The following is a 25,945-nucleotide window of genomic DNA, read 5'->3' as shown; positions in this document are numbered from 1 at the left end:
TCCACGTCGGCCCGAACGCTTTATGACCTTCGTCTCTGACCGTGAAGAGCGTCCGGGCCGCGCTGGCGTGTTTTCTTCAACGAGGCCGCGAGGTTTGAACCCCGAACGCTTCGCGGTGGTTTGTTTGTTTACATCGGAACAATAACGTCGACGCGTCGGTATCTACCGTACGACGCCGCGCCGCGACGGAAATTATGTTTTGCCGTCCCAAGATGGCCGCTTGTAGAATCTGTGGGGTGCTGCTTTAAAAAGACAGAAACTAGGGCAGCGCCGCTCTCTGACCGTCCGACGGCCTCCGCTAAAAGGGTTCAAGTGCTTTTTCAGCGATGATGCCGGTCCTGTCAATTAAGAGCTTTGAGGTCAGCGGGTGTATGGAGGAGGGGTGGGGTGGGGGGGGGGAACAGAAAAACTACAAGTGTGTGTGTGTGTGTGTGGGGGGGGGTCCTCCCGTTTTGTTTTGGCAGCTCGACGGTAACGCCTGCGCTCCCCTCGGCGAGAACAGAGATCGGCCTGCAGCTGGATGTCACTTGTGAATCATCTGTGTCGGTGCAAAACGCCCCACGGCAACAACTCTGTACTCGTTACGGTCGGTGGACCTCCCCCACCCCACCGACACCACCCCACCCCGCCAACACCACCCCACCCCATCCCATCCAACACCCCTCCTCCGTCAGCCGTGAGCTCCTCAGCGGCCTCCGAGCAGGAGGGATCCTCTCAGCTGGAACAAGAGGCCATGAAAAACGGGAGTTGGGACGGGAGAATGTTTTCGTACTGGTGAAGCTGCAACACCATCATACTTCCCCACCGTCCTTTTGAATGAAGACCCTCCCCCCACCCCCACCTCCACCCAGCGACTCTCTACCCCCCCCTCCTCCTCCCCACCAACTGAACCTTGACGCCAACAACCCGCCCTCCTCCTGCCCTTTCCCTCTCTCCCTCTCTTTCATCACTCCCTCTCTCACCCTCATTGTACGCTGCCACACTTGTCACCATGGGAACCGCTCTGGGATTGGGTGTTGTTCCTGTGACCTCTCTGGCTCTTGGAGTTGGACAAACTTTTTTTTTTTTTTCCCTTCCTCTCTCCCCCCCTCCCTCCTTCCCTCCCTCCCTCCCTCTCCTCTCCTCTCCCCCCCCACCCACCTCCTCCACTCCCTTCACCGTCCTCTCTCATGCACTCCTGCACGTTTTCAAAGCATGCTGGGTGTGTTGAAGGAGAACACGAAAAACTGGAAATAAAAATTACGCCCGTGTGAAAAGACGGGGTGTGTGTGTGTGTGTGTGTGTGTGTGTGTCTCAGACGCACAATGCCCGTTGGCAAAGACAATAGTGTGTGTGTGTGTGTGTGTTGCAGGAGTGCGGGCGGCTCGTTCCACACATGTGTACCGGCATTGTCCCGCGGCTGCAGCCAGCCACCAACTCTGTATTCAGAGGCGCCCCGTTGTCCATCCGTTCCCATTCACGGCCGTTTGGCCAAACGTGATCACAGCTTTTCGCGCCGCGCTGCCGAGCGACACGCTCGTCTGAATACGCAAAGACGGAGAAACTAAGGAAGCCATCTCGGTGGAAAATTCAAAACCATTCGCTTTACAAAGACTTCTAATATATATATATATATATATATATATATATTTTTTTTTTTTTTTTTTTTTTTTTTTTTTTTTTTTTTCCTTTCTCAAAAACGGTTGAACGGAGTCGTGAGATCGGCGTTAAATTCAATCATGAGGTTTCCATTAAAATTTCACTTCTAAGGCGGGGTCCAAAAATACACTTTTTAGTCTTCAATTTAGCAATTAACAGTCAGGCATGAAATTTGCAATAATTAATTATTTTGACACTTTTTGGCAAACAATGAGCAATTTAGCCATTTAAGCTAAGTCGCTATCCGTGCTGCTCGGCAAGCAGAGTCGCTTAAAAACTTCTGCAGCAAACAAGAGCGGTAAAAGCTCGACTGTGAAACACCTTGCTGCACAACTGTGTTTATGAGGTTATAATTATCCTTTTACATATTACATTTAGTCGTGGGTGTAATGCTATTTGTTTAAGTACCGGAGAGCGCAAATGTGGGCACTCGCACGGTTAAGTTGTGGCTCGTTTACCGCTCCGACGGAGGAAAGTTTGAATACAATCATCACCTATGTATATTTCTGTTGTTTTAATCTAAAAAAAAAATTTTTTTAAATTAAAAAAATCAGCAATACAATGACGAAAATGTTCGTTGGTTGTTTTGGATAACTCATTAAAAATATCCCAAAACATTCCTGCAAATGTTTCACAATAAAAGCCTCGTTAAGAAATGTAAAGATTTCTGTCTGCTTAAACTCTCGCTGGCTTTTAATTTGAAATGGATACAGGAAGTGTTGAGTTTGTATTAATGCGTAAAGCAGTAACTTTAACGAGGCCAACGTGAGCAGATCAAGAGCGCTGCGAGCATTTCATTTCCTTACTTTGAGTGTGCTGTGATGCCACTAAACCGACGCGTATTATTCATTTAAAGACACAAAAAATATCGATCGGCTTTTCGAGAAAGCACAAAGCATTTCAGCCAGACACCTCGACTTTTCGCTGACAATGAAAACTTCACGTGGTTACCTTTAACAACGGCCTGATTCAGACCACGTATCTGCTCCGCGCCGACCTGCTAAATGTGGTTGGTGGTTCCGGTAAAAAGCCCGAGTGAGTCCGGGAGGCCAAAGATCATCGTCCCCGTCAGTTCCCCAAAAATGCCAAGTCACACCTGCGTTTACTTCTCGGTGCACCTGAGCGCCGCATGTGTTAAATCCATTTCAAGCGTGGCTTGTCGTGCATATTAACTATCAGATCTTTAGTTTTGGTGTCTATTTGATACATTCTTGAACGATTAAAAAAAATAAAAAATATATATATAAAGTGTAAAGATAACAGATTAGAAACAAGCAAGTCGTGTTCCCACTGATATCGATGCGCGTTTGAATATATCCCGAGGCAAGTTAAAGCTCTAGTAAACATCCTCAGTGATCTCAGCGAAAGGGATGACTAACCTGCTCTCCAGCTGACTTGGACCGAGATCAAAGTGGGAAGTCAAACAACGTTCGAGGAGTTCAAATGTCAGTGGTTTCTTAAAGAGGAAGTAGCGGCTTTACAAGGACAACGCAGCAAGTCTTGTTTCTGCGGCCTGCGAAGGAGAAATATGAGGATGAACCAAACCGCAGCACGTACTCCACATTTTCTGCAAGAACTGATGAGCGTTACAGATGTTTACATTTGCAGAACACACAAACGCGACGGTCGGGGGGGGGGGGGTCGCAGCCCTCAGCATTGTCACAGACACAGGGACTGTACTGTCAGTGACTCGGTGAAGCCTCGGTAGACGGCAGGGAGAGACGAGCGTGTTGGAGCACGTCCTCCGCTAACACTTCTCTGCTGTTTACAAAACCAACATCGTGGCAGCGAGCCAGTTCTGTGGAACAGAAAATCCTTCGCAGCAAACAGCTGCCACATGATGAGCTTTTACTGCACGAGTGGCATTTTTTTCAAGCAGATTGGCGTCCCCCCCCCCTCCCCCCCTCCCAGCACTACTAGGAAAAAAAGACCTTAAATAGAATATACAAATATAATTTAGATGCATTTGATGTAAAAAAAATAAAATAAAATAAAAAATTATAATTTTTCAAAAAAAAAAATCTTCAATTCTCCAATTATGTTCCTCACATAATATAATCGACACAATAGGAACACAAAACCAAAAAAAATTCAGCAACGTAAGGTGGTATATTTTCAAAATTACATCCAATCACGGATTTATCTCGTGAACTACTGGGTGATTTTACCGCTATAGCTCCAAATAAATCCCTCTTCTGCTTGAAGTCGTCACAACCAGGACAAGGAACCGCAGAGACACGCCGCTTCTCTTTCAAAGGGATCAAAAACTGCTGCTCACAAAAACATTGAGACCTCGAATCAACAAGCACACCATGATTAGAAATTGACATAATTTGTATAATGCAATCTCGTGAAAACAGAGGAGCCATTCATGGCTCTTTAAGTTCGAGCAGAGGGGAAACTTAAAAAGCACAGAGCGCCTGAAACTCCTTTAGTGTCAGTCAAGGAGTTCAACACGGCACCTCCCCTTTTCCTGCGAGACAACACTGAAGGCCTGCAAAACACACACACTACACACACTACACAGAGGCTGTCCTCAGCAGATGTCCGCAACCTGCATTCTGCAGTTCCCGTAGGCATAATGGAAGCACAGGGAGGATCTATGGAGTTATGTTGACAAGTTTTAAGTTTGACAGTTGTACGGCTGTGCTAGACTTGCCTGATATAATTCAATAGGCGGATCCATCGGAGTATCAAATGACAGAAAATGGGGTTTCAAGCGCCGAAGTCAGACGAGCCCGCTTCAGATCCCCGGCGCTACAGCAAGCACGTTAGTGTGAGCGGTGAAAACGCTGCTGAGTCACACAAACTGTCCCCGGGCCGACAAGACACACACAAAAAAAGAGGAGGATTTAGACGGGCGTAGGCCACATGAGAGCGTTACAATCAATTTCTACAATCGGTTTATAAAACAATAAACAGCTGGCAAAATATGGTTGTGTAACAGGAAAGAAGAAGAAGAAAAATTAAAAAAAAAGAGAAAGAAAGAAAAAAAAAACAATTAAAAAAAAAAAAAAAAAAGAGAAGAGGAAGCGCGGGTTCGGAGAGCGGACGTTGCCAAAGGAGACTAGAGAGGATAGGTGGAAAATCATCTGGGAGGGGTGCTTGATATGGTGGGGAGGAGGAAGGTGGGGGGGAGGAGGGGGGGGGGGGCTGGTTTTTCCACTGCCAGAGAGAGAGAGAGAGAGAGAGAGAGAGAGAGAGAGAGAGAGAGAGAGACAGGCTAAATCAAATTAATTAGCTCCTTCATCTCCAGGCAGCTACTCAGGCATGCTGTACTGGCACAGAGAGACAGTTGGAGGGGGACGGGGGGCTGTGGGCAGAGGAGAATGGGAGAAAGCGAGATAGGACATGGTGGAGGGGTGAAAAGCCTGCTGTGTATGTGCGCCATTCAGGAGGACGGGCAGCAGAGGGGAGGGGCGCATAATTCTCTGATAAGCGTGAGGGTTGTTTTGCCGGAGCCGCTGCTCAGCCGTGAGGAGGAGGAGGAGGAGGAAGAAGAGGAGGAGGAGGAGGAGGAGGAGGAAGTGGCTGCATGTTGGCTGACGCTGTGTGCTGCTGCGCTTAGGGGCGATGGTACTTCCTGTTTCTAGACAGCCTGTATTTTAAGGGCACTGTAAACAACCCTGCTCTTCTGCACGCCTCTTTAAATAGACACGCAGGCACTTCAATCAGAAACCTCCCGGAAAGACAGGGAGCTGACGAAGTCTCGCAAAGAGACGGGAAAAGAAAGATACAAAGGTTTTTTTGGGTTGTTTTTTTCTTCTTCTTCTTCTTCTTTTGAGTTATGACAACATGAGGTAATCGTATCCTGTAATCAAAAATAAAATAACTGACTGTTGCACTGACATCAGAAGAAAAAAGGAAAGCAGGGAAGAAAAAGAAAAACGAGGCAGATGGTCGGAGGAGAATGGCATCATGCCAGGGGAAACACAACAGCAGCAAAGCAGAGAAACTAAATTAAAAAAAAAGAAAAGAGGTACGTCCAGGCAATGTGGCCATCTCTGAGGGTTCGTGTTCAAGTTTAAGAGGGGAGGAAGGGAAAGCAGACAGACGAGAACGTATGCAAGAGGACGCAGAGAAAATAGGGCTCGAGTTGTCTTGACAATTAGGGAGACAATTCTTTGAGGGAGGAAAAGCTATCATGTGACTACGAGGGGTGACTGTACTAAAAGGTAGACCGGCCAAGTTGATCCACAATAAAGAGCGTAGAGGAAAAATAAAAAAGAAGATTCACAACGACTGAGAGGAGCATGATAGTGGAGGGGGGGAAAAAACCAGGGTGTATGTTAAAGGAGAGCAGGAAAGACAGAGCCAGAGGTCAAAACCTTGGAAGGAGAGAGCAGTGGACAGCTCAGTGCGGCAGCGTCGCCCAGACGAGACTTGGCTGCACTGAGAACCCAAGATTAGCACTAAGCCGATTGCAACGCGAGGTGGGATCAGGAGCAATTAATTTAGCACCCAGATAGTTCCAGGACGAGGCTGAAAGAAGCCCGAATAAAAAACACAGATCTCCCGCAAAATAAAAAAATAAATAATAATAATAATAAAAAAAAAAACAACAACCCGTGAGTCAAATACGAGCTGACTTAACGTTCCCTACTTGTGTCTGCGCAAATGAGCCGCCTGAACAACAGAACCCCGGGTACGAGGCAGGAAAGGAGAACCAGGAGTGCGTGGACGATAAAAAAAATAAATAAAAAAAAGGAAGGATGAAAGAAAGATGAAGACGCTTAGCAGGAGCTGACATCAGCCAAAACAAACAGCTAAAGAACAGGACATTCTCCTGCGGACAGAAATGGGCCGGCCTGTTCCAGTGGGCTCTCAGAGCATGCCTCAGACCCTGCGTCACCCAGTTTTATTACAGAGCAACATCCTGGTGCATAACTTAAGGGGAAAATGCAGCATAAAACCGTTTTTTTTTTCTCTCTCTCTTCCCCCCGCCGTTATTTATGTATTAATAGCCTCCCTCTTATTTTGCATGCAAGATGTGCCTGTGTCTCTCCCTCCCTCCCTCTCCTCCCCCTTAATGCCTCGCCGACCCATGAAGACACAAACACTCACCGTCAGGCTCTGACATCACCAGGCAAGAGCTCCCCCTAGATACACCAATCTTCACTCCTTTACGGGACTTATTTCCTCTGGAAGACAAACACACGCTGCTATATTGAAACCTGCCATGTCAACACTGACACTTCTTCATTTTGCAACACAAACATCACTGAAGCGTCCTCTCGGAAGGAGCAGACCAATGTGACCCGGCTGTAATCCACCCACACAGATCATGCAGTGAACGTTCGGCTGCCAAAACTATTGACGATCACGGATTTAAGACTCTTTCAGAACTTTTATATCCCAATTAGAATAACTCAATATATCAATGAAAATATGAAATCACTGTATTATCAGAAGAGGAGTCAGATAGAACCGCAGACACAATTTGTCAAGACTTCTCCATTAAAGATAAATGACTTGAAGCAGTCAAGTTCCTGAAATTAAGATGGTAATTTACATATTTTAAACCTTTTAGGGCTCGCAAACGTCAAGTTAAAAGTATACGTTCAGATTGAGCAGTAAACATGGGAATAAAACAAATTGAGCAAACATAAAAGTGTGAAATGAATTACAAGGTCCTGCATTAAAATTATAATCAAGTCAAAGTACAAAGGTTTCACTTGCGAAATTATGAATAAGAAGTACTCGTGACACAAAATGGCGTCTGTAAGATTGTTAATTTTCATATGCATATTATCAATGGAGTCATTTATAAGCAGAATTTAGACACTGCTGAGCAATTTCAATCAATCTATGATCAAGTAAGTTTTATGCGCAACATTTAAATTTGTAATATTTACAAGTGTTGAACATACAAGAAATGCAAATGCAATGTTAATCTTTGAGGTTCCGTGTCACAGTGTAAACAAGCACAAAATGGACTCAGGCAAAAAAACAAAAACAAACAAAAGTCGCTAAAAATAACAACTAAGTGCAGTACTTACGTGTGTTTAAACTACACTCCTTTATAAAACAGTAATTTTGTCATGGGTCTTTTCAAGGTCCTGAGATCTCTATAAATCTGATCGCGGTAAATTTCACTCTTAATTGATCCAAAAATACAGAGATGCTTCTCATAATATGCTTGAATTTTGTGGAAATGCTTTTACGACAATCTGACTTTACAACTGCTGAAGACAACTGGATTGATTGTTGTCAAACAACATACCTGATACTTGGGATGCCAGCAGGCCTCTGCACTATCCACCCTGGAGCAGTAGAGGGAGCACGTGTGACTGCCGCCTGGGACCCACTTCCGCATCAAAAAGTGTGGTTGTGCAATGTCTTTGCAATGCTGATCATTCTCACTATAAGCCAGAGGAGGGAGCCAACTGGTCAATAAGGAATCCTTTGTATAAGCATGGTATGGCATGGCACATGGTGAACAAAGTGATTTACTGTCACGTTCTTCTCCATTTCAAACCTGGCAGAAGTGCAGGAGTTCCCCCACCCCACCCATTTTATGAAAATAACTCAAAACAGAACATGGTGCGAGTCTATATGGTTCATGGGTGCGTTTCATCTTTCCTTTCTTCTGAGCTTCAGTGATGCTTCCCTCAGACGGACCTGCCAAAGAAAACACAGATGGGAGAACAAGCATGTTTGTAGTGGTGACAGGTGAGACACCTGTAACCATCCAGCAAATACAACATTGAACTTGGGAGCAAATTCCCAAAAAGCACAAAACAACCCACAGTCCATCATGTTGCTTCAGTTTTGTTTTATTTAAACAAAAAGACAGTAGAAATAGTGATACAATGGGACAAGATGCTCCGTTAGGGGTTATTACATGTAAACAAAACACCAGACTGACATTATGCAACCATTTTAACCAAGGTGCTTCCAACACTGTGTGCTTCCACTTTCTCTTTTAAAAGAATGAAAACAGAACAAAACACATTTCAGCACCTCATACTCAGCAGACCTGCCTACCTTTTTTTTGTTTTTTGGGGTGGTGGTGGTTGGTTGGTTGGGGGGGGGGGGGACGAGATGAGACTTATACCCTCATAAACAGTGTCCTGCTCTGCGTATGGACATTCCGATAGTAATCAGCTGTCGGTCCCTTCTCTTGGTCACCAGCTATTGTACAACGTGCTCAAGGCATGTCCTAAGTCTATGGAGAGAAGACTTGACAAGTCACACACACACACACACACAAAAAAAAAAAAAAAACTGGGGACACAAAACCTGTAAAATAAGCAAAAAAAAAAAAAGACTCGAGGAAAATAACGTCATACAAAACGCGGCAAGACCGCATGCGAGAACCACCGTCTATAAACACACACCGACGGATATTTGTGTGTGTAAAACGGCAGGTTTATCTCTCCGGTAACGGAGTAATGTGCACGGAGTTTGCGAACAAAATGGCTTCAACTTACGACGCCGACGAGGCCGTCGAAATCCCGGCTAACGAACTTCCGAGCAGTTCTGGCACTTAATAATCACGATACGGTTAAAAAAAAAAAAAAACGAAAACAAACAAAAAAAATATACAAACACGACCGTTCCTTGTTGTTTTTTTCCCCCCCACGACTTCTCGACGTTTTATTTCATTTTTTTTTTAAATGCGTAGTTTATTCACTCTTCCAAGTTAGCCAACAAGAATATTCCGGACTCCATCTTTTCCTCGTTCACAACAAGAAGCCGCCATGTTGAGCGCTAGCGGAGAGTTAGCCTTAATTATAATCCACACGCTCACGTTACAAGTCAGTTCTTACTGTAAAATACAATTATAACGTTATTAAATGAACACAACGTTAAACAAATAATCGACAATAATAAACTAGTATGAAGCTCACCGAAACGTTTTTTTTTTTTTTTGTCCCGCAGGCTTTTCGGTACGAGGCGGCTCCGTCGGGCTACTTTAAACCCGCGTGAAATAAATAGTCGTACATTTATATATATATATAAAAAAAAGCGTAAAATAACGCTTTTATAACTACTTTAGATGTGTACCGATTCGTGGAGGATGTGTACAAAAAAAAAATAAAGCAGCGGGGAAACGAACCGTCGTCGCTGGTCGAGGAGTCCCGACGGTTAACGCTGAACCCAAAAAAAAAAAAAAAAAAAAAAAAAAAAAAAAAAGAAGTCTTCACGTAAAGAAAGCAAAACTAATTAAACGTTATAAATTGCCTTTTAAAATGAACAACGACCGCGGCGCTTTCGAGTAATTCACGTCGGTGCTCCGGTAAAATTAAACGTCAAATAAAAGGTCCGTTAACCGCCAAAACAATGGCATTTCAGAGTAGTTTCGAAACGTGGCCCGTCGCAGCATTTCGCATTTTTAACGAGAAAATAACGAACCTTACCAACAATTCAACAACACATTCCGGCCTACGTAACACACACAACACGCCTTTGTGAGAATAGTCCAAAACCCGTTGACAAATAACCGATAAATGAGCGGTCGAGGCTTCGCCCACACTTTCCTAAAGAGCGTGCGGGAAAATCCGGTCCGCCGGCCGGCCATCCGTCGCAGTCCAGTCCGAGGCTCGCAATAAAGTCCCAGAGATCCAAAAAACACGCCGGGCGAAAAACCAAAAAGTCCACTTATTTGGGAAGTAGGTCGAAAAATAATCCGCTACAGAATGTTTTGAAATGAAAATATAACGTGTTTCGACAGTTTTCCCCGGTTTCATCAACGACCTGAACAGGCCTCAGCTCTGAGCCTCTTTTCTTAGAGCCCAGGCTGATCCAGAGCGAGACGAACGAGACAACAGAGATTTTTTTTATTTTTGCTCTGAGGGAAGAAATTCACATCGGACACTTTCGGCAAACATCGGAAACGGGGCGGGTTTTGTTAAAATTATTCTAAGAAGCTTCATTTCTCCATCGCCATTGGTCGTCTCCTTTCCGTCACTAAATATTAATGAGGAAAAGAACCAATCCGGAAGATTTGAATTGAATATTTATAACTTGCATGCAAAACAGACTCCGCACCACCTACTCCTTTTCAATAAAGCCAATAGGAGCGAGTTTAGATTAAATCAACGCCCGCCTCCAGTTCTGATTTGTCAGAAAAATAAACGTGCGCTCTAATTGGCTGTACGTGCGATAACGTTAATTATTCATGTGACTCCTTTGAATGGCCAATGAGCGTTTTACTACGGAGATCCATGTCCCACCTACCGAAGAGTCAGCCCCTGTCTTTGTGAGTGTGCAACCCCGTAGAAGGACCCAGTCTATAAAACCAAGCGTTGGCCACCTCCACGCTCAGAAGCGCTCAGAGCGCTCCAGAGTTAAGACAAGAAAAAGGGAGGGGAACAGTCGGTAGCCAGCTTACTTGGGACCAAAACATAAATAATAGGGCTTCAGAGGCAACCGACAACAGAGGTCCGTGGAATATCGCCTTCGGAGACTTTCCGGTCACCGTTGGCGGCCTGGCCAGAGTCGTGGTGACAATTTAAAGGCTGTTCCTGTTCACAAAGCGGCGTGCCGAGGAAGGACGCGTCTCTTTGAATAGACAGGATGCACGGACCGCCCTCCGGCGACAGCGCATGCCCATTGCGCACGATCAAGAGAGTTCAATTCGGCATCATCAGCCCAGATGAGCTTGTAGGTTCTCTTTTTGGGGGAGTGGGGGGGTTTCTTTTATTGATTCTCTGACAGATCACACGTTGCTCTTACAGTTTACTGACTAATCGTGTTACTTAACATGTACGGCAAAGACATGGTTCTGTTTACAACGGTGAAATCTTGCTGTTAGCCTAGCCTAGCTAGCCGTATCAGGCTGGAGCTTGAGCTAACTAGCATGTTGCAGGAAGTTTGAAAAACTTAAAGCACAACATAATCTTAAAGGATCCATGCTATCACATGAATTAAACCCCCTTTATATTAATGCTGTGTACCATTTAAGGCCACCAGTAGGTGAAGATTTAGGTTGATTTGGCATGTTTGATTTGACCACCGATAGCAATGAAGGCATTGGTCTTATTTTTTTTTCGCACAATAAATAAATAAAAGGTAAATTCAATGAAGGCAGAAATGCATGTTTTATTTATTTTTTAATCGAGTCTTAATGTTGATCAGGTATAATGCATATCAGATTTGTTCATTTTTAGTTTTGTATTTTTGTATGTAATTTAGCATCAAGTTTCATATCAAAGTTAAAGATATTGTATGTAGATTTTATTTTAATCCACGTTAGATAAACTTTGATTTCAATACATTTGGACTTTTTCCCCTTGTGTTCGCTTCAGTAATTTATTCTGACTGAGTGGTTTTGTGATTTGAAGATATGATCAGTGATCATTGCAGCTATTTATATTTTAAAACCTACTGTAAATGATTAACAGCTGGTTGTTCCTGCATCAACTTATATTGTCTTTGTCTTTCTTCCCCAGAAACGGATGTCCGTCACAGAAGGGGGAATCAAATACCCCGAAACAACTGAAGGAGGACGTCCTAAACTCGGCGGCCTAATGGACCCGAGACAAGGGGTTATAGAGCGAAGTGGAAGGTGTCAGACATGTGCAGGTACAGTGTCATGTTAGCATTTAATGCCAATTATATATTATTAATTAGGTGATTGTCTCAAGTCATGACTTAACAACATTTACACTATTTGTTTCCTCAGGCAACATGACCGAATGCCCAGGCCACTTCGGGCACATAGAGCTGGCAAAGCCAGTTTTCCATGTTGGCTTCGTAACAAAGATAATGAAGGTTCTTCGATGCGTCTGCTTCTTTTGCTCCAAGCTACTAGTGGATTCAGTAAGTGTTGTACTTATTCATGAAAATTGATATTTCGTCATTAAGGCATAATTTCAATTTGGCTAATGGCTTTTGCGGTTCGGCTGCTTTAAATCGCTCTCATCACCATTACCCTCCAGAACAATCCCAAAATCAAAGACATCCTGGTGAAGTCCAAAGGGCAGCCCAGGAAGCGTTTGACTCACGTGTACGAGCTGTGCAAAGGAAAAAATATCTGTGAAGGTGGGGAGGAGATGGACAACAAATTTGGGATGGAGCAGCAGGAGACGGAGGAGGATCTCAGCAAGGAGAAGGTACGATACAGTAAACGGGCTTGTCTGCTCTCAACACTCATGTCACTGCTGAGCTCATTTTCTCACGCTCATCCCTCCGCTCTCCTCTCTGTGCGATACGCAGGGCCACGGCGGCTGCGGACGCTACCAGCCCCGTATCAGACGCTCCGGCTTGGAGCTGTACGCCGAGTGGAAGCACGTCAACGAGGATTCGCAGGAGAAGAAAATCTTGCTGAGTCCCGAGCGCGTGCACGAGATCTTCAAGCGCATCTCGGATGAAGAAGATGTCATCTTGGGTATGGATCCCAAGTTCGCCCGACCAGAGTGGATGATTGTGACGGTGCTGCCGGTGCCTCCGCTGGCTGTGAGGCCTGCCGTCGTCATGCAGGGCTCGGCTCGCAACCAGGTAAAGACACGGCATCCAAGATTCTTTAGACAACGTATATTTTGTTAGTTCACATGTAAAATGCACGCGTGTCCTTTGCAAAATTAAGCTCTGGGCCTGATGAATCATGTGTTTTTAAAGGATGACTTGACCCACAAGCTGGCGGACATCGTGAAGATCAACAACCAGCTGAGAAGAAACGAGCAGAGCGGTGCGGCCGCTCACGTCATAGCCGAGGACGTGAAGCTGCTCCAGTTTCATGTTGCCACAATGGTGGACAATGAATTGCCAGGCCTGCCAAGGGTAAGTGTGTACTTTAAATACACGGTTCGGTTGCTGCTGTCAATGTGAGCTCCGTCTCAGCTGCCTCGGTGCTCCATTCTAATCAACGGTCTTCTCTCCCAGGCAATGCAAAAGTCTGGCCGTCCTCTCAAATCCCTAAAACAGCGTCTAAAGGGGAAGGAGGGGCGAGTGCGAGGTAACCTGATGGGCAAGCGTGTGGACTTCTCAGCCCGAACCGTCATCACCCCCGACCCCAACCTACAAATCGACCAAGTGGGCGTACCACGATCCATCGCAGCCAACATGACCTTCCCAGAAATTGTCACACCCTTTAATATTGACAGGTACACAAGCGAAGTCAGCAGATTAAACTGAAAACATGTATTCTAACAAATATTTGACGTCGGCTAATTCACTCTGCTGATGTTCATTAGATTGCAAGAGCTGGTGCGAAGAGGCAACAGCCAGTATCCCGGAGCCAAATACATCATCCGAGACAACGGAGACAGAATTGACCTACGATTCCACCCGAAACCGAGCGACCTTCATCTGCAAATTGGCTACAAGGCAAGATTTAAAAGAAAAATATATATAATTTGTTACTTTTATTGTATTTCATGTCAGTCCTGACCAAAAACTATTTTTCTCTGCGTAGGTGGAAAGACACATGTGTGACGGGGACATCGTCATCTTCAACCGGCAGCCTACACTACATAAAATGTCCATGATGGGGCACAGGGTTCGGATTCTGCCGTGGTCCACGTTTCGACTCAACCTCAGGTACCAAATGGAAAAACAGACCTCGCTGCTATTTATAAATGTTTCCTTTAAAACAGGTTATCGAGCTCATATATTAACAATAAACTAAAGTCAAGATTTAGTTTGGATGTCTGAACCTCCTTATATAAAACCATTTTGAAATGCAAACAAATGTGGTGTAGCATCTGTGACTTACCATCGCCTCGTCTCCGTCCAGTGTCACCACCCCGTACAATGCTGACTTTGACGGGGACGAGATGAACCTCCACCTGCCGCAGTCCCTCGAGACCAGAGCGGAGATCCAGGAGCTGGCCATGGTGCCCCGTATGATCGTCACACCCCAGTCCAACAGGCCCGTCATGGGTATCGTGCAGGACACCCTCACAGCTGTCCGCAAGTTCACCAAAAGAGACGTCTTCTTAGAGCGGGTAAGGAGGTTGTTGCAGAATCGCCAGCAGCGGAAGTCTTTTTTTCTGGTCTGAAAGAGTTTTAAATGATCAAATGTACCTTTTTCTGTATCACAGGGTGAAGTGATGAACCTCCTCATGTTCCTCTCCACCTGGGACGGAAAGATGCCGCAGCCAGCCATCCTCAAACCTCGTCCTCTGTGGACAGGCAAGCAGATCTTCAGCCTCATCGTTCCAGGACACATTAACGTGATTCGCACGCACAGCACCCACCCCGACGATGAGGACAGCGGCCCTTACAAACACATTTCACCCGGAGACACGAAGGTAAAAAAAAGCTCAGAGTGGTTATATATATATATATAGATTAAAGAATGGAAACTGACTACAACGCGAGTAACCTGTTGTCAAACTCTTTCACGTAGGTCATCGTGGAGAATGGTGAGCTGATCATGGGCATCCTGTGTAAGAAGTCTCTGGGAACTTCAGCCGGCTCTCTCGTCCACATCTCCTACCTGGAGATGGGCCACGACATCACCAGACTCTTTTACTCCAACATTCAGACTGTGGTCAACAACTGGCTGCTCATCGAGGGTAAGATTCCTGAAGTGAAACATAGAAATGTGTTATTATTAAAGAAACGCAAGGCAACAATTAATTATTATCCAGATTCGAAGTGAAAGGTTTTTTTGTAATGAATTTTTCATTTCTTTTTTGCCATCGTTTTCTCTTGTTTGAAATCTTTAAATGATGTTATTTTAACAGGTCATTCCATTGGTATTGGTGACTCCATCGCTGATGCCAAGACATACCTTGACATCCAGAATACCATCAAGAAAGCCAAACAGGATGTGATAGAAGTAAGAACAGTATTTGTGGGGTCGTATTTAGTCACTTCAGCTCACGTTTTACTGGTTCTAATTTCGCATTGGGTTTCTCCTGCCAGGTCATTGAGAAGGCTCACAACAACGAGCTGGAGCCGACCCCCGGTAACACGCTGAGGCAGACCTTTGAGAACCAGGTGAACCGCATCCTCAACGACGCTCGTGACAAAACGGGATCCTCCGCCCAGAAATCTCTGTCTGAGTACAACAACTTCAAGTCCATGGTGGTGGCGGGATCTAAAGGCTCCAAGATTAACATCTCCCAGGTAAGAAGAGGCCACCTAACTTTAATTACATGAGATGGATTGGAGTTTGACCCGACAACAGGTCACCTGACTTGTCGTTCGTCCTCATTCAGGTTATTGCCGTGGTGGGGCAGCAGAACGTTGAGGGTAAACGAATCCCCTTCGGCTTCAAACACCGCACACTGCCCCACTTCATTAAAGACGACTACGGCCCTGAGAGTAGAGGGTTTGTGGAGAACTCCTACCTGGCCGGCCTGACGCCAACGGAGTTCTTCTTCCACGCCATGGGAGGCAGAGAGGGTCTGATCGACACGGCTGTGAAAACGGCTGAAACTGGTGAGACTAAAGAAGAAGAAGAAACAGTAGAGGAGAAAATGTCACTCAAAATCACAAAAAGGCGTTCGGGTTCAAGCAAATAAATTCCAATACCTCCACTTCCAGGTTACATCCAGCGTCGTCTGATCAAATCTATGGAGTCCGTGATGGTGAAGTACGATGGCACCGTGCGAAACTCCATCAACCAGGTGGTGCAGCTGCGCTACGGCGAGGACGGCCTGGCCGGAGAGAATGTTGAGTTCCAAAACGTGGCGACATTGAAACCGTCACACAAAGCCTTCGAAAAGAAGTGAGTCACACACAAATACCGAGTTATTCATCACAGAACTGATGACGTTCAGTACTTCGTTTTTCTAATGTGGTCTCACTGCTTCGTCGTCTCATCTGTCCAGGTTTAAGTTTGATTGCACCAATGAGCGAGCCCTGCGACGAACGCTGCAGGAAGACGTGGTCAAAGACGTGCTGACCAACGCGCATGTGCAGAGTGCCCTGGAGAAGGAGTTCGAAAAGATGAAGGAGGACAGGGAGATCCTGCGAGCCATTTTCCCCACCGGGGACAGTAAGGTGTGTGTGATCACGACTGTAGAAACCATCTCTGCCCCGTCGACCATGTGAAGTTAAAAATAATTAAAAAAAAGAAAAAAAAAAACTAATCTTCTGCAATGCTGCTCTTCACCTGCAGGTGGTGCTGCCCTGCAACCTGGCCAGAATGATCTGGAACGCTCAGAAGATCTTCCGGATCAACATTCGCACACCGACCGACCTGAATCCTCTAAGGGTGGTTGAGGGTAAGTTAAAAATGAACAGGGCTCGCTCATCAAAGTAGAGGATCACCAGTCAGTTTCTTTTTCTGTAAAACTCACTGCTGAGTTGAAAAGCAAAGGTGCTGCGCTCTCAGTTTCTTCAGCAGATACTTAGAGTTTGTGAATCATGCAGGGGTGTCGGTGACTGCGGCAGTCATGGCCTGGCTTCAGGTGCTCCTTAAATCCACCTGGTGGTTTCCAAACCTGTTGTATAACAAGCAGAGCGGTTCAAATCTTTGCCAGAGAGATGATTATCACTTTTAAACGGAGAGCTTGTTTCTCCGACACAACCTCTGTGTTGTTGTTTTTTATGTTGTAGCACAAATTTTAATCTTGTGTTTGTTTTGTGTCCTCAGGTACTCACGATCTGAGTAAGAAGCTGGTGATCGTCAACGGCGAGGACCCGCTGAGTCGACAGGCGCAGCAGAACGCCACTCTGCTCTTCAACATCCACCTGCGCTCCACGCTCTGCTCCAGGCGCATGACGGAGGAGTTCCGCCTCTCCACCGAGGCCTTCGACTGGCTGCTGGGAGAGATCGAGACCAAGTTCAACCAGTCCATCGTAAGTCTGGCAAATTTAAATATGCGGTTCTAAGAGCTGTCGGAGCTCTTGTTGGACCTCCTAATCAAACCACGGTTCCCCTCCTCTCCAAGGCTCACCCGGGTGAAATGGTCGGGGCTCTCGCCGCTCAGTCGCTGGGAGAACCAGCCACCCAGATGACCCTGAACACTTTCCACTACGCCGGCGTGTCGGCCAAGAACGTAACACTCGGCGTGCCCCGTCTGAAGGAGTTGATCAACATCTCGAAGAGGCCGAAGACGCCCTCGCTGACCGTTTTCCTGCTGGGTCAGGCAGCACGTGACGCCGAGAGGGCGAAGGACATCCTCTGTCGACTGGAGCACACCACGCTCAGAAAAGTGAGAAAATGAGTTCCTCCTAATGTCGTTTTTTTGTTGTTGTTGTTGTTTTTTTTCGAGGAACATTTTCCTGCGTGAATCCACAGCCTTGTCTGGCTTTTCTGTTTCATATGTAACAAAAGAATTTAGTCCTGCTTTACAAACTGGGATTAAAAACTGAGCCTTTCCTCTCAGGTGACGGCCAACACCGCCATCTACTACGACCCCAACCCGCAGAACACGGTGGTGGCCGAGGACCAGGAGTGGGTGAACGTCTACTACGAGATGCCCGACTTTGACGTGACGCGCATTTCGCCGTGGCTGCTGCGCATCGAGCTCGACCGCAAGCACATGACCGATCGCAAGCTGACCATGGAGCAGATCGCAGAGAAGATCAACGCAGGTGGGTTTTCGCACACGTACTCTTCTTCAGAGTTTTGAACCGAAACGAGGAGCTTTTTTTTTTTTTTTCCGTTAAGTGACGCGACGGTTTCTCCACCAGGTTTCGGAGACGACCTGAACTGCATCTTCAACGACGACAACGCCGAGAAGCTCGTGCTGCGAATCCGAATCATGAACAGCGATGAAAACAAGTTCCAGGAGGTGAGCGACGACATTATATTCAACAACGCTATAAACGGACCGTAAACTGTTTGTATTTTGAATTCTAAGTAACGGTTTTCCTCGTCCAGGATGAGGAGGTGGTGGACAAAATGGACGACGACGTGTTTTTGAGGTGCATCGAGTCCAACATGCTGACAGACATGACCCTGCAGGGCATCGAGCAGATCAGCAAGGTAGCGGAGAACACGATAAGAACACGATAACGCGGCGGCAATAGACAAAGTGCGGTGATAAATCAAAGGTCAAACTCTTCTCCCTCAGGTGTACATGCACCTGCCCCAGACGGACAACAAGAAGAAGATCATCATCACGGAGGACGGCGAGTTCAAAGCCCTGCAGGAGTGGATCCTCGAGACGGACGGTGTGAGCCTCATGAGAGTTCTCAGCGAAAAGGACGTGGACCCCGTCAGGACCACCTCCAACGACATCGTGGAGATCTTCACGGTACGAAAGCGTAAAAAATAGTCCCATCTCAAATTCAAAATAACGCCTTTTTTTTGTTTTTGTTTCTTAATATTCCTTTTGTCTCCTCGACCGCAGGTCTTGGGTATCGAGGCTGTGCGAAAGGCCCTGGAGAGGGAGTTGTACCACGTCATCTCCTTCGACGGTTCCTACGTCAACTACCGTCACTTGGCGCTGCTGTGCGACACCATGACCTGCCGCGGTCACCTGATGGCCATCACGCGTCACGGCATCAACCGTCAAGACACCGGACCGCTCATGAAGTGTTCCTTTGAGGAGACGGTACGTCGAAAAATTAACTTGATGATTTCAGTCCGAGTCGTCGGAATATATCCTCCGTTGAATTGGTTGTATTTCTTCTCCTCAATCCCTCCTTGTTTTTTTTTTGCGTTTCCTCCGTAGGTGGATGTGTTGATGGAGGCGTCCTCCCACGGGGAGAGCGATCCCATGAAGGGCGTGTCGGAGAACATCATGCTCGGCCAGCTGGCTCCAGCAGGGACCGGCTGCTTCGACCTCCTGCTGGATGCTGAGAAGTGTAAATACGGCATGGAGATCCCAACCAACATACCCGGCATCAGCGTGGCGGGACGTAAGTGGAGAGAAAAGCCCGTTGGAGTTGTTCAATATAGTGGATATAATGTAGGAAGTGTGATATTAATATTCGGCGTCCTATTTGCAGCCACTGGCATGTTCTTCGGCACGGTGCCGAGTCCCATGAGCAGCATGTCGCCTGCCATGACCCCGTGGAACACCGGAGCGACCCCGGCCTACGGCGCCTGGTCCCCCAGCGTTGGTGAGTTTACGCCCACGTATCTTTGGCTCTTCTTTTTCTTTTTGACGGTCTTCATTCACTGACCTTTGTTTCTTCTTTCTTTCTTTTTTTGTCCCGTCCTCCAGGAAGTGGCATGACCCCCGGAGCAGCAGGTTTCTCTCCCAGCGCAGCATCGGATGCGAGCGGCTTCTCTCCGGGTTATTCCCCGGCCTGGTCTCCCACTCCTGGTTCTCCAGGATCTCCAGGACCGGCCAGCCCGTACATCCCATCTCCAGGTGAGACACCGCAGAAATCTTTTCTTACACTAGTTCGTTTAAAAAAAAAAAAAAAAAAAATACAATATTGATTTAAAGTACTGTTGAAATTAAACATACTACCAGAAGAAAGTGATGTGCAGCAGAGGGGAAAACACAAAATGGCTTATTAATAAATCACAATGTTTTTGAAAAACACCAACAAAAAAAAAATACATACGTTTTTGTTATATAAAAAAGTCAAAATTTGAATGCAGCGGCTAATTTGGACACATTCTGATGTATTGATCTGATCCAGTAGAAACAGGAGAGGCTCTAACATGGAGCCCTGAGGAACTCCTCAAGGGTTTTTCTGACTCTTTAAAATGTCTGTTTTCCTCTTTTAGGTGGAGCCATGTCACCAAACTACTCCCCCACCTCCCCCGCCTACGAGCCTCGTTCTCCGGGGGGCTACACCCCACAGAGCCCGGGCTACTCCCCAACCTCCCCCTCCTACTCCCCCACCTCTCCCTCGTACTCCCCCACCAGCCCCAACTACAGCCCGACGTCTCCCTCCTACTCGCCCACCTCGCCCAGTTACTCCCCGACGTCTCCTTCCTATTCGCCCACGTCTCCCTCTTACTCCCCGACGTCCCCCTCCTACTCTCCCACCTCCCCGTCTTACTCCCCCACCTCCCCCTCCTACTCCCCCACCTCGCCCAGCTACAGCCCGACGTCGCCGAGCTACAGCCCGACGTCGCCCAGCTATTCGCCCACCTCCCCCTCCTACTCACCCACCTCACCTTCTTATTCCCCCACGTCTCCATCCTACTCCCCCACCTCCCCCTCATACTCCCCCACCTCTCCTTCCTACTCCCCCACCAGCCCCAGCTATAGCCCCACGTCGCCGAACTACACCCCCACCTCTCCCAGTTACTCCCCTACCTCCCCCTCGTACTCCCCGACGTCGCCCTCTTACTCCCCGACCTCCCCCAACTACACCCCTACCAGTCCCAACTACTCCCCCACCTCCCCCTCGTACTCCCCAACCTCTCCGTCCTACTCTCCCTCCAGTCCGCGCTACACCCCGCAGTCACCCACCTACACACCCAGCTCGCCCTCCTACAGCCCCAGCTCCCCCTCCTACTCCCCAACCTCACCCAAATACACCCCAACTTCCCCCTCCTACAGCCCCAGCTCCCCGGAGTACACCCCCACCTCACCCAAATACTCCCCCACCTCGCCAAAGTACTCCCCGACGTCGCCGAAGTACTCGCCCACTTCGCCGACCTACTCCCCGACGACTCCGAAATACTCCCCCACCTCTCCAACCTACTCCCCCACCTCTCCCACCTACACCCCTACCAGCCCCAAATACTCCCCCACCTCCCCTACTTACTCCCCAACCTCGCCCAAATACTCCCCCACGTCTCCTACGTACTCGCCAACTAGTCCCAAAGGCTCCACGTACAGCCCCACCTCCCCGGGGTACAGCCCCACCTCGCCCACCTACAGCCCGGCCATCAGCCCCGACGACAGCGATGAGGAGAACAACTGAAAGGCCGCAGAGGAGGAGGAGGAGGAGGAGTAGGAGAAGGGGAGGCAGCTGAGGAAACCCCGTCACCTCGAAGGTAGACAACTGAAGGACAGCACCTTTAAAACCAGCTGGAGGTGGCGGCGCTTCTCGCCACAGGGGGTCCCGATCGTGATCGCTTTCTACGGGAGACCCACCTGAAGGAGCTGCCTCCTCCCCACCTGTACCCCACCCTCCCTCCCTCCCTCCCTCAAAATGTTCAAAACTATTATGTGAAAGACTTGAACTGCTTTGCCTGAAGGAAGAAAAAAAAAAAAAACAACAAAAAAAAAAGGTTGCCTTTCGAAATAGTTTTTTAATTTTCACACGGGGTGTTGAAGCAAAACTGAGAATCCCTAGAGGCAATGAAAAGGAGAGGAAGATGTGGTGAACATTTAAGAGGGAGGAAAAAGCCAGTCCCTTTTTAACTTGACAGTGTACTGCATCCAGTCTCTCTCTCCCTCTCTCTCATGCTCGTGAGTGTTGGGCGTGTAGTCGTACCTGGGGAAGCGTATATATTGCCAAAAGCCTTTCTGAGAAGCTTAAGTGGATTGTATTCACCTCTAAAGCTCTAAAGAAAAATCAAGGAGGTAAGGTTTAGACTCTGTTTACTGTATATTTCACCAAGATGTATCTTGTTAGACCTTTTTGCTGCTTTTGTAAAAGTTGCTGCCTGTTTTGGGGGCGTTTTTGTGGACGAAAGAAGACGGCGCTTGAGTGTGACATTAAAAAAAAACGTCAGATTTGTCTACAGAGAGAACTCGGATCATCAGCAGATGCGTTATAGGAGAGAGAAACTGGTTTGCAGGGAAAAGACATTTCCCCTCTGAACATCACTGATTACATAGTTGTATGTACCCATCGCCCTCCCCTCTTCCTCCTTCACACCCCAGAGACCTGAAAGATGTCATGAAAAACACCCACCAGCATCCTCTTGTCCTACCATTTTTTTGGAGACTTGTGCATCAAAAGCAAAAAAAAAAAAAAAAACACACAAAAAAAACCCCAACCTTTTCCAGATAATATTCTTCCCTTAACACTGGGAGTTTAAAAGATTTCTATTAAAAAAAAAAAATAAAAAAAAATAGTCCGAATGATTATTCTGTCTTTAATTTTGAATTTAGGAGGAAATGGGGCAAACACACACACACGGAGGAGGAATACTAGTTTGCTGCTTCTGTCATCGTTTGCATGAGTAGCACATGTTAATACATTTTAATCAAGCGTTAGGTTGAACTTTGTTTTTCGAATCCCTCCCACTTTTTTCGCTAATCTTCGTCCCATTTCTGATAGCTGTACACAGGTTTATTTGGAATATTCAATTTATTTAAGGAAGACATTTAACATGTGAATATCAATAGAGAAGAAGAAGAAAAAAATAATTTTGGCTTTTCTCTTGTTTGCTTTTGGTGACTTCGTAAACCTGTTTGCAGGAGGCTCGTTGCTCATATATACTGTGGATGAAGGGGCAGGAGGACGGAGGGGAGTGCGTTTTTTATATTATTTTTTTTTTATTATTTTCGCCCCTTTTCTCAAGAGGTTTTGCCACGTCTGCTCTTTTTTTTTTTCTTCTTCTTTTTTTTTCTTTTTCTTACAGTCATGACGTGGCCTCAGTTAAAAGGTAGAAGAGCAAAAGATTCACTGTTAAGTGAGTTTTCACTTCTCGGGATGCCGGAGGGGAAACGTTTGTCCTCCTGGTGGCCTGTTTTCTTCACCAGTGAAACTTCTTTTCTTTTTTCTTTCTTTTTTTTTTTTTTTTTTTTTTTTTTTTTTTTTTAAATCAGAGATCGTCTAAAGAAACAGGACTTTTGGCCTCTCAATTAAAAAAAAAAAAAAAAAAAAAAAACCTTACCCACTACATTAGTGTGAACTTTCTTTCAATATGGGTGTTTTTTTTTTATTTTAATTTTTTCTCACATGACTACACAAATCTCCTCGTTCCAACGCGATTTCTGGATTGATTGGACTTGCCGGGTCTCCTCCCTTTTCCCCTCTTCATCCACAAATGATCCACATTTCTGAAATCCATGTTCTTTTTGTTTTCCTACCAGTGTATGTACCTGTGATGAGGGGAATCATGGGGCGGGCGGGCGGGGCGGGCGGGCGGGGGGGGAGATAAGGTTTTGGATCTGACTGGGAGTCCTGAGTAGATGAAACACATCCAGTAATCTTTCGGGGTTTATGTTCTGAAGAATCTTTCAATAATTCGTCTTGATTTTGTGAAACACGGCTTCCCAGTTGGTCTTGAATTGAAAGGACGACACCTTTTGGCCTTTAAACGTGCGGCAGGTGTGGCGACTGCACTTGGTAAATATATTGTGGTGGACGTTTGTGACGCTCTGTCCACTGAGCTTTGCATCCAACCCTGCTGTCTTTAACCGCGTGCTGTCCAGTCGATTCAGGACGTCGGGACTCCCGGTGGCGAATGAGTGTCTGAATGTGTGTATGCGTGTGCCGACGGTCGGCGTGTCCGAGGGCGATGCAGGGTTTCAAGCTGAGGAAAGACGTGCGTGGGCAAAGGAAGGTTTAACTTAAAAGTTGCCACTGTATAGAAATCAAGTCATTATCTCATTCTCTGTATCTTTGTTCTGTTTGTTTTTTGACTTGAAAAAACCGAATAAAAGTTTTACTATACGTCTTGTTTTGGTTTTTTTCCTTTTCTTGTAGCATGGAGGGAAAAGAAAATGCGATATTTTGTAGTTATGGCCGTATTTTATTTGTTAATGTCCAAAAGGTTTTAGTTAACTGTACATGTGTCTCGACATGTGATGCTATTTTATAAATATTCTACTGCACATCAGGGGGAATATTGTAGGTTTTATTCAAATACATGTATTTGACAGCTAAAGTTGTGGGTTTCCCTATTTATTTTTTTAACTCCTCAATATACATTTAATATTCAAAGAACGAGGTTAAATTATCCAGCAACATTATTATTAACAATTAGAACATAAAATATCCCTTACACAATAATATATTATAAATAATAAATATATTTAATAATTGGGTATACCTTCTGCAATTTTAAATATTTTAAATGGGCAAATTAGCAAATATGATTGCTATTTTAATATGTTGAACTCAAATATAATTAATAACTAGTAGTTCTTCATCACTGTTAAATTGTGTTCACGCACCTTCCTCTTGGGGGCGCTCTCTGCACGCTGACAGGACGTTCACCCATCAATCACCATGAGAGTCACATGTCAGCTGTCATCCTGGAAGATTTACAGGTAAAATATGTAAAGAGGAGGGTGAATTTAATGACTCTAAAATGAAACGGTTTTAGATCAGAATTAGGATTATTACAATGAATTGTTCAAGTAAAAAGGACAGGATGAAAAAAAACAAGAAGGAAAACTGACATTCGGTTTTGTTCAGTGAAGTTAAAGAGAGAAAAGCAACTTTACCTGAAACGAAAAGGCTTTAAACCGAGGACCTTGTGTGCAGGCTTTCCTTTCTCCCACAGACAGTGAAGCATCCTCAGTCCGTCTCGCCACGTTTGGACCTCACTGCATCAACAAATCACTTTAAATAGCCTCACATGTAACGCCTGCATGACTTTGAAAGATCTATTGGCAGCAATGGAACTGAATATTTACACTTACGTGTGTTTTCATGTGTAAAAATCACCTGAAATTAAGAACAGGTGTGGTTTTGTTACCTTTTATGTCCACACAGGTCTTCTACAGGAGCTCGGAAGGGACAAACCAAAAAAAAGTGGATGTCGAGAGGGACTTTTGTGGTTTTTCACAAGTTTCACAGCAGCCATAGTTTCTCCTCCACACTAGGTGGTGGTGGTGGTGGGGGGGGGGGGGGGTGTTCAGTCAGTTGCAGTTTTCAGCCTCACCACTAGATGGAACTAAATCCCACACACTCCTTTGAGGTTAGATTTAATATCAACTAACTGCACTGCAAAACTGAACGAGTCCAAAATACATGAAACTATTTAAGTTCGTATTGTCTCGTACATTTTGGGGTTGTAACTTAAAATAGTTACTCAAGTTATCCGATGTGTTTATTTGAATTCAGATGGACTTAAGAATTAAAAAATTTCAGTCACCAATTCTAAAACTTCCGCACCTCATCAACTTGAAATTAAGAAGACGGCATTAAACTGTTCAAACTGTTCAAAGTGTTGTTGATGGCTTTGAGCAAGAAATTCAACCTCTAAATAAAAAATAAAATTAAAAAAATAGATCCATAAAATTAATTGCCACGTGACTAGTATGAAAAGATGTAGAAATGTACGTTATGACTAATAACTGTGTTTGGGTCGGCTGCCATGGTGACAGGTTGGGTGACTGACGCTAAAAGAGACGGAGAATGTGGACTTTTCAAAGGTTTTTTTTCCTGGATGATCACGATGGTACGAGGGCACATTAGAAAGGAACTTCTGCTTAAAGATACATGCAAGTTAGAAAGATTTCACGACAACAATGTCAACTTCATGCCCGGTTTTCACGTCTGCAAAAACACTAGTCGAGTGAAGAAATCTGGTTTAAAAAGCGGCCGTGATGCCAGTTTCACATGACTTTTAGTTCTTGAGTCAATCAAGTTTCCGTTCTTTTTTTTTCTTTGGTTGGTTGAGTCAGAGGGCCGGGCT

At 45.8% G+C, this 25,945-nt stretch overlaps 2 protein-coding genes across 3 annotated transcripts in view; one reads left to right on the top strand and one right to left on the bottom strand.

Moving 5' to 3' along the window:
• Positions 1-6,779, bottom strand: part of zbtb4 (zinc finger and BTB domain containing 4) — a 23,475-nt gene extending 16,696 nt beyond the window's left edge. The window contains exon 1 of one of the 2 annotated variants that reach the window (XM_069169849.1): positions 6,703-6,779. The gene's annotated coding sequence lies outside the window, so the exon portion shown is untranslated. Of the gene's footprint in view, positions 1-4,297; positions 4,421-6,702 lie in introns of those variants that run through there. The other variant, XM_069169850.1, reaches the window with a different exon arrangement.
• Positions 6,780-10,920: 4,141 nt separating this feature from the next.
• On the top strand, positions 10,921-21,751 carry polr2a (RNA polymerase II subunit A). The gene is made up of 29 exons (XM_069169755.1): positions 10,921-11,247; positions 12,036-12,168; positions 12,269-12,405; positions 12,525-12,698; positions 12,802-13,083; positions 13,204-13,365; positions 13,468-13,688; positions 13,779-13,911; positions 14,000-14,124; positions 14,321-14,531; positions 14,628-14,837; positions 14,936-15,104; positions 15,276-15,370; positions 15,457-15,660; positions 15,753-15,975; positions 16,081-16,264; positions 16,368-16,539; positions 16,658-16,763; positions 17,135-17,340; positions 17,433-17,696; positions 17,871-18,078; positions 18,178-18,278; positions 18,368-18,472; positions 18,561-18,743; positions 18,840-19,043; positions 19,164-19,350; positions 19,441-19,554; positions 19,659-19,808; positions 20,174-21,751. The coding sequence occupies exons 1-29, from the start codon at positions 11,161-11,163 to the stop codon at positions 21,322-21,324; spliced, it is 5,901 nt and encodes a 1,966-aa protein (XP_069025856.1). The 5' UTR covers positions 10,921-11,160; the 3' UTR covers positions 21,325-21,751.
• The last annotated feature ends 4,194 nt before the right edge of the window (positions 21,752-25,945 follow it).

Source organism: Embiotoca jacksoni, unplaced genomic scaffold (assembly GCF_022577435.1).
Source record: "Embiotoca jacksoni isolate LCO1_2020_lvr unplaced genomic scaffold, fEmbJac1.0.p SCAF_47, whole genome shotgun sequence".
NCBI lineage: Eukaryota > Metazoa > Chordata > Actinopteri > Embiotocidae > Embiotoca > Embiotoca jacksoni.
The sequence above is the reverse complement of the archived record's forward strand: the minus strand, read 5'-3'. Positions and strand labels throughout refer to the sequence as shown.

What these genes read in the sequence shown, in the direction of transcription:
- polr2a (XM_069169755.1), top strand. Translation starts at nt 11,161, where the DNA reads ATGCACGGACCGCCCTCCGGCGACAGCGCATGCCCATTGCGCACGATC. An exon ending in AAGGTGTCAGACATGTGCAG is followed by an intron (nt 12,169 to 12,268) that starts GTACAGTGTCAT and finishes TTGTTTCCTCAG; the next exon opens with GCAACATGACCGAATGCCCA. An exon ending in AATTGCCAGGCCTGCCAAGG is followed by an intron (nt 13,366 to 13,467) that starts GTAAGTGTGTAC and finishes CTTCTCTCCCAG; the next exon opens with GCAATGCAAAAGTCTGGCCG.